Source organism: Poecilia mexicana, unplaced genomic scaffold (assembly GCF_051168715.1).
Source record: "Poecilia mexicana isolate PSO_F unplaced genomic scaffold, ASM5116871v1 scaffold_23, whole genome shotgun sequence".
NCBI classification, from domain to species: Eukaryota; Metazoa; Chordata; class Actinopteri; order Cyprinodontiformes; family Poeciliidae; genus Poecilia; species Poecilia mexicana.
Window position 1 is genome coordinate 21,996,762 of NW_028263392.1, and position 12,586 is coordinate 22,009,347.

The 12,586-nt window shown below is 42.8% G+C and overlaps 2 protein-coding genes across 5 annotated transcripts in view; both read left to right on the top strand.

Annotated features, from left to right (window-relative positions):
* Positions 1-74: 74 nt before the first annotated feature.
* Positions 75-4,684, top strand: LOC148152635 (uncharacterized). Its single transcript, XM_088003568.1, has 4 exons — positions 75-2,073; positions 3,676-3,861; positions 4,276-4,451; positions 4,673-4,684. The coding sequence occupies exons 1-4, from the start codon at positions 843-845 to the stop codon at positions 4,682-4,684; spliced, it is 1,605 nt and encodes a 534-aa protein (XP_087859694.1). The 5' UTR covers positions 75-842.
* A 3,801-nt stretch (positions 4,685-8,485) lies between these two features.
* The window catches only part of vps13c (vacuolar protein sorting 13 homolog C), an 88,103-nt gene continuing 84,002 nt past the window's right edge, over positions 8,486-12,586 (top strand). For 2 of the 4 annotated variants that reach the window (XM_088003232.1, XM_088003233.1), the window contains exon 1: positions 8,492-8,704. In XM_088003232.1, coding sequence (XP_087859358.1) covers positions 8,605-8,704 — 100 coding nt within the window. In that variant the 5' untranslated portion in view covers positions 8,492-8,604. Of the gene's footprint in view, positions 8,705-12,586 lie in introns of all 4 variants that reach the window. The other 2 variants (XM_088003234.1, XM_088003235.1) reach the window with 2 other exon arrangements.

The window sequence follows — 12,586 nt, forward strand, 5'->3', positions numbered from 1 at the left end:
TTTCATTTATTTTTTGTTTTATTATTTTTCTTATTGATATATTTTTTGAGTAAACAGGAAGTGATGCGGGTTGGTCCACTTTCTATAAATGTAGGGGCCTGGTAAAGGACCAGCAGGCATTTGGATTAGGGGCCGATGGTTTTTACCAGTGCAAGGAGGTAGCAGAGAAAACAAAGGAAGTTTGAACTCTGTAATTGTTTGTTTTGCAAATATATCAAAATAAATCATGAAGAACAAGTTACAAGTTGGATCCTGAACCTTCTTTGCCTGCGTTAAAATACTTGACCCCAGTGTCTCAGTGGCTTATTGGAACTTTGTTGGATGTTTGGTTTGACAAACAATCGCCACTACATCAGTAAAAACCTCCCCATGGATCAAGTAAAGCCATCTCTATGGATCAAGTAAGGAACCAGCCCGTGGACTAAAAGGAACAATTCGTCATCAATTGACACGCTGGATTTAAGGATTTCAAGGATTTCAAGGATCATCATCAAACAAAAGGTTTTGGATCGTCTTTGATGAAATCAAGCGACTGCTGCGTCAAGCCTGGATTGACACGTCACTCATTCATTAAACTGGTACGTGGCAATATTGTTCAAGCCGTAAAGGAAAACGGTGAAACTACTGGAGTTTAAAGACATTATTTCACTGCAAAGACTGATGAGATGAGTTTGATGTGACAAGTTGACGCCTAATTGGATCCAGACGTGAGCCGACGCCCATCATGGAAATGTTTGTTCACAAGAATCAACCTCTTTAAATAAAGAGACACGTTTGTGCTTTGTGGATTCCTGGATTATGCCGCCTTTAAATGTGTGAAATAATTCAAAGAATCGCTAAAAATGTCTGATGTAAAGAGCAAAGAGAATGACACCGAGATGTCACAAGAGAAAAGAACCATCAAATTCACACAAAAGGGTTTGGAGTTTTACATCAAAACATGTCAAGAAAAACGAAGTTTAAAGTGCAAACAAGCTTCAAAATTTATGGAGAAAATCTCCGCATTAATGACGTCACGAGAAAATGTTCCGGAAGTGTCTTCTAACTTTGCCAAGTTTATTAAATGCTATCAAGATGCAACTGATTTACATGAATCATTTTTAAGTTTGTCGTTACCAGAAGAAGAAGTGAAAAGGCAAACTGTGTATTTTCAGTCGAAGGTGACGACATTCTCTGATTTTATGGACAATGTAAAGGGTTGGTTGCATGAAGCAGGAGATCCATATACTGAACAGAAAATTAATGTTGATGATCAGGTTGTTGCGGATCTGGATGAAATAAATCCTGAAGACAGTGTCTCTAATATTTCAAGTGTAAAACCACGTTCAAAAACATCTTCACAGGAGTCTCGGACTTCATCCACCTCTTCTGCTCGCATTAAAGCTGCGGCTGAAAAGGCAGCGCTCATGGAGAGATTCGCTGCGTTGAACAAAAAACATCTGATTGAAGCTCAAGAAGAAAAACTGAGACAAGAAAAGGAAAAATTAGACTTGGAAACAGAGTTGGCAGCAACCAATGCAAAACTTAATGTCTTAAAAATAAATTCAGTTGCTGGCTCTAAACGATCCGATGGAATGAACTCTTATTTTGAAAGAGCCCAAGTAAAGGACATGTCCCTGCTAAATCCTCGCGCTGATGAGTTTGTTCCGAAAGAAAGAGCAGCTTCTTCATCCGACTGTCCTGTCGTCAGACCTAAACAAAGGCAGAAACCACTTCAAATGGATCGTCTGAGAGTAAAAGTTGATTCTTCAACTCAAGCAACACAGCAAACACAATTTCAATCTCCTTCTATCTCTGAGAACTGTCAGAATGATATTGTGAACATCATGCAAAGACAAAATGACATCACTGCCTTACTTGTAAAACAAAACTTATCGTCTGTTCTCCCATCCAGAAACATCCCTGTGTTTGATGGGGACCCCCTGCAGTACAGATCATTTATGAACGCCTTTGAGAACGGAGTGGAAGTTAAAACTGACAACTGGAGCGACTGTTTGCACTTTTTAGAGCAGTTCACTAGGGGGCAGCCTAAAGATCTGGTGCATAGTTGTCAGCACTTACCTCCTGATCAAGGTTATTCCAAGGCCAAAGATCTTCTCGAAGAACATTTTGGAAATGAAAATAAAATTGCTTCTGCATATATGGAGAAGATTATGAGTTGGACACCAATTAAAGGTGATGATGTGAAAAGTCTTCAATTATTCTCTCTTTTCCTTCAAGGATGTTCAAATCTAACACAACAAATTGTTTACATGAGAGAGTTGGATTTACCTTTAAATATGAGAACAATTGTTATGAAACTCCCATATAAACTGAGGGAAAAATGGAGAGTTACTGCTTATGAGCTGCAGGAGCAAAATGGCCACCGAGCACTGTTCACTGATCTGGTTGCTTTTATAATAAAAGAAGTAAAAGTAGCATCAGATCCAGTGTTTGGCAACATCCAAGACCCACCAACTGGGAGCAACTCTAAAGTTTCAAGTTCCAACAAGCAAAGGAAAAAAGGAAGCAGTTTTGCCACTAATGTCAACACAATCCCAGAAGCCAGAACTCCCTCAACTGAAAACAAGACCAAGTCTACTGCTCTTCACAGCTGCTTGTTTTGTTCACAAAGAAATCATCTATTGGAAAACTGTATGCAGTTTAAAGCTAAAATGCATCGGGACAAGTTGACCTTCATTAAACAAAGGGGGATTTGTTTCGGTTGTCTGAAGATTGGTCACACAAGCAAAGACTGCAGGAGTCGTTTAGATTGTAACGTGTGTCACCAAAAGCATCCAGGGGTTCTTCACATAGAGCTAAAGGAGCCAGGAGCCTCTTCAGAACAAATTCAACAGACAACAAGGTCTCACGTCAACTTCTCAACTGCAACCACTCAGACATGTGGGCATATTGGGGCCGGTCATGATGACGATGCCATTTTTTCTATTGTTGCAGTTAAAGTTAAAAGTCAAAAGAGCAACAAAGTTGTACAAACTTATGCATTTCTTGATCCAGGAAGTTCAGGTACATTCTGTACAGAAACTCTGGCAAAAAGTCTGAACTTAAAGGGCAAAAGGACAAATATTCTGCTAAGAACAATGAGTCAAAATAAGATCGTTGATGTACAAGTTTTGTCTGGTTTGGAAGTCTCTGGTCTGAAAACAAATGACTTCATAGAGCTGCCAGATGTTTTGACTCAAAGTACCATGCCAGTTTCTACATTGAATATTCCCCAGCAGAAAGACATTGATCAGTGGCCTCATCTTAAATCTGTTAAGCTTCATAACATCAATGCAGATGTGGAGCTACTGATAGGAACTGATGCTTCAAATGTTTTAGAGCCCTGGGAGGTGATAAACAGTGTGGATGGTGGGCCTTATGCTGTAAAAACTAAAGTTGGTTGGGTCATAAATGGTCCCCTGCGCACTAGAAGCAACAGCAAAAATAAAAATGTTTGCACTGCTGTAACAGCCAACAGGATCTCTGTTGAGCATCTCCAAGAAATGCTGGTCAAACAGTACAATCATGAGTTTAATGAAAGATCATCAGAGGAAAAAACTGAAATGTCCAGAGAGGATCTGCATTTCATGAACATTGTTAATAACTCGACCAAACTTGTTGGAAGTCATTGTCATATTGACTTACCTTTCAGGAGTGAAAGTCCCAGCTTGCCTAATAACATCTGTGTTGCAGAGCAGCGCCTCCAGAGCCTCAGGAGGAGATTTGAAAAGGATGCTCGGTACAAGGAGGAATACACTGCATGTGTGAACAACATGCTGCAACAAGGACATGCTGAGGCTGTACCAGCAGAGGAGCTACAGAGAGATGATGGACAACTGTGGTACATTCCTCATCATGGAGTGCATCATCCCACAAAAGGCAAGTTGAGAGTCGTATTTGATTGTGGATCAACTTATAAAGGAGCATCACTGAACAGTCAGCTTCTACAGGGACCCGACCTCACAAACTCTCTGGTTGGAGTCCTCATCAGATTTAGAAAAGAGCCTGTTGCACTAACGGCCGACATCGATGCCATGTTTCACCAAGTTTATGTCTCTAAAAAACATGTCAACTTTCTCCGTTTCCTGTGGTGGCGTCATGGCGACACATCAAAACCTGCACAGGAGTTCAGGATGTTGGTTCATTTGTTTGGAGCAGTGTCCTCTCCCAGCTGTGCAAACTATGCTCTGCAAAGAACTGCTGATGACAACGCACAACAGTTTCCAGCTGAAGTGATTGATACAATCAGAAATAACTTTTATGTGGATGACTGTTTAAAATCTGTTCCCACAGAAGAAGATGCAGTGCACATGGTGAAGAGGCTGACAGACCTCTGCTCTAAAGGAGGATTCAAGCTTTCAAAATGGGTCAGCAACAGTCGCACAGTGCTCATGTCGATCCCAGAGGAAAGGAGAGCAAAAGAAATCAAGAATCTGGATTTGGACAAAGATCAACTTCCAGTTGAGAGAGTACTGGGTTTACAGTGGAGCATTGAAACAGATGAGTTCAGGTTCAGAACATCTGTGCAGGACCGCCCACAGACCAGAAGGGGCATTTTATCTGTGGTTAGCTCTTTGTATGATCCCTTAGGAATCCTGGCTCCCTTCAGTATTCCAGCTAAACTGTTGCTTCAAGAACTTTGTCAACAAAATCTGAAATGGGATGAAGTTATTCCCCATTCTCTGTCTAGGAAGTGGTTTGATTGGCTGGAGGATCTCCAGCTGATATCCAGTTTTAAAGTGGAGCGTTGCATCAAACCAAGCTGCATCCGAAACCCAGACAAAGCACAACTCCATCATTTCTCTGACGCAAGTCAAAACGGTTATGGAACAGTGTCATATTTAAAACTGGAAAAGAATAACATCTCACATGTTGCTTTTATTCTAGGAAAAGCAAGAGTTGCACCTATGAAGCAAACGACAATCCCCAGGTTGGAACTGACAGCTGCTGTTCTTGCCGTCCGAGTCAATAAACTGCTGCAAAAGGAGCTGCAGATACAGTTGGAAAAACCTGTATTCTGGACTGATAGTACAACGGTACTAAAATACATCTCCAGTGAAACCAGAAGATTTCACACCTTTGTTGCAAACAGAATCTCTGTAATCCGAGAAGCAACAGATGTGAATCAATGGAGATATATTTCCTCCAAGGAGAATCCTGCAGATGATGCATCCAGAGGCATGAGAGCCGAGGAATTCCTCAGATGCAGGAGATGGATAAATGGGCCAGAATTTCTCCACAGACCAGAAGAGGAATGGCCTAAATTGGATGTGGATCACCATGCAATTCCTGCAGATGACCCAGAGGTCAAAAAGGATCTTACAGTAAGTGTTGTTGTGAAAGAATCAGAAAATGCTACGAACTATCTGGTTCATTATTTTTCATCTTGGACAAAGCTTAAAACCTCTGTTGCCTGGTTTCTGAAGCTGAAAAACATTCTGATGTTGCTGCAACAGAAAAGGAAAGAGTTTGCTGCTGCAGACCTGAATAAAAATGATCCAGAAAATCAAAAGAAAGAACTAGAAAAGCAGATGGAGAGATTCAAGACCACTCTAAAGAAAGAAAATCTGACTCCTGAAGACTTGGCCAAGGCTGAACTGTCTATTATTCAGTTTGCACAACAACAGAAGTTTACAACTGAAATGGCTTTAATCACCAGTGGCCTTAACGCAGTCTCCAAGAGAAGTTCTCTATACAAACTTGACCCAGTATTGGATGCTGGGGTCCTCAGAGTGGGTGGCAGGTTGAATAAAACAGCCATGCCTGTTGAAGCAAAGCACCCTGCAATTTTAACAAAGGATATGTATGTGTCTACACTGATTTTACGCCACATTCATCAACAGTTGGGACATGCAGGAAGAGCTCATATGCTGTCAAGATTAAGACAAAAATACTGGATCATAAATGCTAACTCAGCTGCCAGAAAAATCATCTCTCACTGTGTTGTTTGCAGACGTAACAGAGGAAAGTTTGTTGAACAAAAGATGGCAGATCTGCCAGAAGAAAGGGTTCTGCCAACCACCGCTCCTTTCACAAACGTTGGAGTGGATTACTTTGGTCCTGTAAGTGTTAAAAGAGGAAGAAGTCTCCTGAAAAGGTATGGCGTTCTGTTCACTTGTTTCACCAGCCGTGCAGTACATCTGGAAATTGCACACACCCTCGATACAGATTCCTGTATAAACGCAGTCCGCAGGTTTATCTGTAGAAGAGGCCCAGTTTCCACCATCAGATCTGATAATGCCACAAATTTTGTTGGTGCAAATCGAGAGCTGAAGGAGAGTTTGGCTGAGCTGAATCATGCTAAAATTCAAAATGCTTTTGTGCAGGATGGCATCAAATGGAACTTTAACATCCCAGCAGCCTCTCACCAAGGTGGAGTTTGGGAGCGCCTAATTCGTTCCATAAAAAGTATTTTAGTCTCTGTTCTTAAAGAACAAGTTTTAGATGATGAAGGACTTCAAACAATCTTTTGTGAAGTTGAAGCCATATTAAACGACAGACCCATTACCAAAGTTTCAGATGACTCAAATGATCTTGAGGCACTCACACCCAACCATTTGTTGTTGCTGAAAACCAAACCAGTTTTGCCACCAGGACTGTTCAACCAAAGGGATCTTTATGTCAGGAAAAGGTGGAAACAGGTGCAATACATGGCAGAGCTGTTTTGGAAAAGATGGCTTTCTGAGTACTTACCTCTGATGCAGGAAAGACAGAAATGGACAAGAACTAAAAGATGTCTCATTCCCGGAGATGTTGTCTTAATTGCAGACTCTACAGCTCCAAGAGGATCATGGATGATGGCCAAAGTCTTGAGTGTAAACCAGGATGCCAAAGGCTTGGTGCGTTCTGTGCAACTACAAACAAAGACCAGTGTCTTGGAAAGACCTGTGACCAAACTTCTTTTGCTACTGGAAGCATCACCCTGAAGAACCAAGAGCACGTTTGAGAGAATAGCTCCTTTTCCTTGTTAAAGTAATTGTGACATTATTCACAATTAGGGGCCGGAGTGTTGGAGCTATTTATTGTTTATATTCTTTATCCATTTGAATTTTGTTAGTTTGTTCTTAAATGTATATTTTTTGTATTATTTACAGAATTTATTTGTAAGTTAATAATTGTTGATTTCATTTATTTTTTGTTTTATTATTTTTCTTATTGATATATTTTTTGAGTAAACAGGAAGTGATGCGGGTTGGCCCGCTTTCTATAAATGTAGGGGCCTGGTAAAGGACCAGCAGGCATTTGGATTAGGGGCCGATGGTTTTTACCAGTGCAAGGAGGTAGCAGAGAAAACAAAGGAAGTTTGAACTCTGTAATTGTTTGTTTTGCAAATATATCAAAATAAATCATGAAGAACAAGTTACAAGTTGGATCCTGAACCTTCTTTGCCTGCGTTAAAATACTTGACCCCAGTGTCTCAGTGGCTTATTGGAACTTTGTTGGATGTTTGGTTTGACAAACAATCGCCACTACACTCCCCACTCAGATTCCTCAGGAAGAAACTTAAAATCCTGTAGAAAGTTGAAGCAAAGGTTACCTCCACAAACCTAATTTTGTTCTTCTGCATTCAGCACCTCAAAAGATTGAGTCCTGGGGTAAACCAGAAGTAATACATAAAATCAACAGAACAGAACAGAACGGGTAAAATTCCTTTTTCTAACCTATCAAATATAATATTCAATCCTGAGTATAAAAATTAACACAATCATTTTCCAAAACCCTTTCACCATAAACATGAGCAATTTTCTAATACTAAACAAAATATTTTCATTCACACAATTTTCCATTTCATTCCAACATAGTAGCAAATAATACAATTTCAAAATACATTCATCAATGACCAAATTAGTAATTCTATAACTACGATTAAACTATTTTCAGTCAGAGGATGCTATTAATAACTAAGAAAAATGTCTTACAAATTAAATGTTAGTGGTTTTAACATTCTATGTTTTATTCAGTTTACACCGTCCCAGATGTTAGTTTTGAAGACTTTTGATCTTCCGTGAACCGAGCAAACTTCTCTCCTGCTCATCCAAGTGATGCTGCCTTCCTGAAGATGCTAATTTTATGGCCTCCTGTCCTCTGATAACAGCAGGAGCTCAGTGGGAGTTCCCTTTTGATCTCTATTTTCCTTCCTGTAAGTTGAATATTTACCCATCAATAGTTTGGTTTTAAATCATTAAATCTGTTCTAAATTAAGAAATTTGTTCAAAAAAGATTAAACTGTATAAAACACTAAAAATAATCATTTTTTCCTCAACACATGATACATATATCAATTATATTAACATGGTATTATATTGTTTTAAAAATTAAAGTTTCCCCAATGTGACAGCAGAGTATTTTTGGCATCTTTAGGCTTCCGTAGTACAGTGATCATCATGGAGTGCAGATTGAAATTAATTGTTTGTGTTTATGAATTATCATGTGAGAAACATGGCGGAGATCCTCCCAGTTCCTCCTGACTCATCGTCACCTGACTGACCAGCCTCTATCTTACACAAACACACACACCTGCAGACAGCGCCTGTAGATCCCAGATCGAGTCGATCCTCGCAGCCCGGAAGTCAGGTGCAGACAACCCGCGACCCTCGGCGGGTCCGTCAGCAACTTCCAGCCATGGTGTTCGAGTCTCTGGTCAGCGACCTCCTGAACAGGTTCATCGGGGACTACGTGGAGAACCTGGACAAGTCTCAGCTGAAGATCGGGATCTGGGGAGGTGAGTCCTGCTAGCTCAGCTAACAGAGAAACACTTTAATTTTACCCTTCACTGCATGCATTCGGCATGTTATTAATAACCCAGTCAGATGGTTGTTTTTCTACTTTGGTCCAGCCTTTAATTCGCCATTATTTTAAAACAGATCCCTCCTATTTCTGTTGGAATCTAAAGTTTATTGAGCAGAACCCGTGTTAATCCCGGAAACGACAGCGACTCTACGACTATAATTGAACGGATTATTGATTAAATATACAGACAGCAACTCAAATATACCCCGAATTAAAGTCTGACCAACAAAGACCAACCTGGACCCGAACAGAACCGGGCTTTCAGGTGTAACTTCTGGTAAGAACCAGGTTTCATTAAATCCGCTGTTATTGGAAAGAAGTCTGGACGGAAAACCTCCACTTCACTGGTCTTCATGGAGTTTAAAGGAGCCGCTGGGAAACAAAAATAAGTGACCCCCACCAACTTCATGCACCTGTGCAGCCTGACCAACTGGTCCCGGATCAGATCTGGCTGGAGCCGTTCATGTTGCAGTCTGCATGGTGCAGTTTATCAGCGCGCGCACACACACACACACACACACACACACACACACACACACACACACACACACACACACACACACACACACACACACACACACACACACACACACACAGAGGCTTTATTCTGTTAACCCTCTATGGCATACCGTTGCTCTCAGGCAACAAACCACATTTCTGTACCTCACGTTGCTCCTTTATTTTATTTTTGGGGGTTTGATGATTTAAAATACCTCCAGACATATTTTTGTCCAAATAAAAGAGGTATTGAGGTTCATGTGACCTTTTACTTAGAAGAGCAGCAGTCCTTTTTATGAAGCGGAGGTGCATGCTACACCTTGCCTCCTACTTGTAAGTTATGCATCAGTTTTCTTCATGTTTAAATTTGGGTCACTCTAACTAAAATATTTTAATATCTGTGATTATGTAAAGAAGCATTATAGATCATTTCAAGACAATTTGTTTTTTTATAATTTATATGCTAAAACTGTGTTTTTTTGTTTGTTGCCTCAGGGCAACATTGTGCATTTAGGGCCCTTTTGCTCAGACAACATTATTCTAATGCGATGATATACAATTGATTACAAAATAATTATCAAAGCCATTTTTTTTAACTTTATTATTGACTAACAGCAACAGGAGATGGATGCCAGATCATTTCATGGACAAAATGTGCATGGCTCATAAGCTGGGGTCATTCCCAATGAAAACATGAGGATCCATTGTAAAACCATTATTTCATTGTTTGTTTATCCTCAAAACTGACTTCAGTCCCAAAGGGTGAAGAGCTGGTCATCAATGAACAAATGGCCCCATTCCAAGGCAGGCAAAGACTGAAGCAATACCTGCTGAACCCAAATATATGGGTCTGCAGGGAACTTCATATGGCTGGTGCAGATGGTGTTCCTTACAACTTGAGAATCTACACAGGGCCAAATCTACCAGATATGGGAGCTGGTGGAAATGTTGTCCTTTGCTTGGCTCAAATTCTACCAAAAAATCAGATCTACAAACTCTTATAAAAAGAACCTGCAGCCCTAAGTCCTGTCACTGATATGAATCTGGTCACTACAACCCATAGATAATCAGATAACCAGATGGTGATTCCCAGGTACGCCAATAATCAAGTGCCAAAAATGTGATACACACTTTTTTTCACATCAGCAATTCCTTCCTGATGTTTAACATATAATGGGGAAAAAGACTGATTTCAACATCCTTAGTGATTCTAACTCTGCCAAACACACAAATGCTCGTTTTAGTAATTTGCACAACTGCACCATTCATTAATGAAAGTTAGTTGTTTATTTTATATTTGGTGAGTTGGAACCATGTCTCATTTATTTTTGTCAAAAAAGGTTTTTTTTATGAATATAGTTTTTGTTTGATTTGTATTTCATTTCTCATAATCACTGTAGAAAACTTGCCGTTTTAGACCCCTTGTAGCTCAATGCTGCCCTGAGGCAACAAACCCAAATCCGGTTCTGGGAGGTTAGGGTCCGATTTTATGATTGATATGTAATTAGGGACCAACAAGCTCCCAAAAGAATGCAGGAAAATATTTTTTCCCCAAAAAAACAAAAAGTCATGCCATAGAGGGTTAATTTGTTCAGTGTGTTTAATGCTGGTAAGAATAACTGATGATTACCCCTCAGCATGTGTGTGTGGCGTCTTCCTCTGATGTGTATGTTTTGGAGGGGTTGTTTTCCCTCTGGGATTAATAATGTTCATTCATTCATTCATTCATTCATTCATTATGAAGTCCTGGCTGAGGGTCCAAAGGTCTGGAAATGGGGCTGACCCAACTGGAGCTGGGACTGTGCTGGTTTCTGCCTGACTGGACCCACATCATTACCCTCCACCACCGTGCTTTTCAGCTGGTTTGAGGTCATGGTGCTGTGCTTCATTACCAAATATGACCTTTAACCTTTTACCTGCTAAAGAAGGCCTGTACAGTCTGAGATGGAGCTCTGGGGTTACTGGTCATTTCTCTGAGCTTTATGCTCTGACCTTTGACCTCTGAATCTGGTGGGACTTCTGGGAAGTTTTCCTCTCTGGAAGATAATGGACTCCAGATGATCTGGAGATGACCTTTGACCCTCCTGAGGTTCACGAGCAGCAATAGTTGCTGTTCTGAGGTCACTGCTGATGTCTTCCCATCCTGGGATCGCAGTCGCTGCAGACGAACAGCTCCACCTCCACCTGCAGCTCCACCTCCAGCTCCACCTGCAGCTCCACCTCCAGCTCCAGCTCCACCTCCACCTGCAGCTCCACCTCCACCTCCAGCTCTAGCTCCACCTCCAGCTCCACCTCCAGCTCCACCTCCACCTGCAGCTCCACCTCCACCTCCAGCTCTAGCTCCACCTCCAGCTCCACCTCCAGCTCCACCTCCAGCTCCACCTCCTCCTCTAGCTCCACCTCCAGCTCCACCTCCACCTGCAGCTCCACCTCCACCTCCAGCTCTAGCTCCACCTCCAGCTCCACCTGCAGCTCCACCTCCAGCTCCACCTGCAGCTCCACCTCCAGCTCCAGCTCCACCTCCACCTCCAGCTCCACCTCCAGCTCTAGCTCCACCTCCAGCTCCACCTCCAGCTCCAGCTCCACCTCCACCTCTAGCTCCACCTCCACCTTTTCCTCCAGCTCCACCTCCACCTCCAGCTCCACCTCCAGCTCCACCTCCAGCTCCACCTCCACCTCCAGCTCCACCTCCAGCTCCACCTCCAGCTCCACCTCTAGCTCCACCTCCAGCTCCACCTCCACCTTCTCCTCCAGCTCCACCTCCAGCTCCAGCTCCACCTCCACCTCTAGCTCCACCTCCAGCTCCACCTGCAGCTCCACCTCCAGCTCCACCTCCACCTCCAGCTCCACCTCCAGCTCCACCTCCAGCTCCACCTCCAGCTCCACCTGCAGCTCCACCTCCAGCTCCACCTCCAGCTCCACCTCCACCTGCAGCTCCACCTCCAGCTCCACCTCCACCTGCAGCTCCACCTCCAGCTCCACCTCCACCTGCAGCTCCACCTCCAGCTCCACCTCCAGCTCCACCTCCAGCTCCACCTCTAGCTCCACCTCCAGCTCCACCTCCACCTGCAGCTCCACCTCCAGCTCCACCTCCACCTGCAGCTCCACCTCCAGCTCCACCTCCACCTGCAGCTCCACCTCCAGCTCCACCTCCACCTGCAGCTCCACCTGCAGCTCCACCTCCAGCTCCACCTCTAGCTCCACCTCCACCTCCAGCTCCACCTCCAGCTCCACCTCCACCTCCAGCTCCACCTCCAGCTCCACCTCCACCTCCAGCTCCACCTCCACCTCCAGCTCCACCTCCAGCTCCACCTCT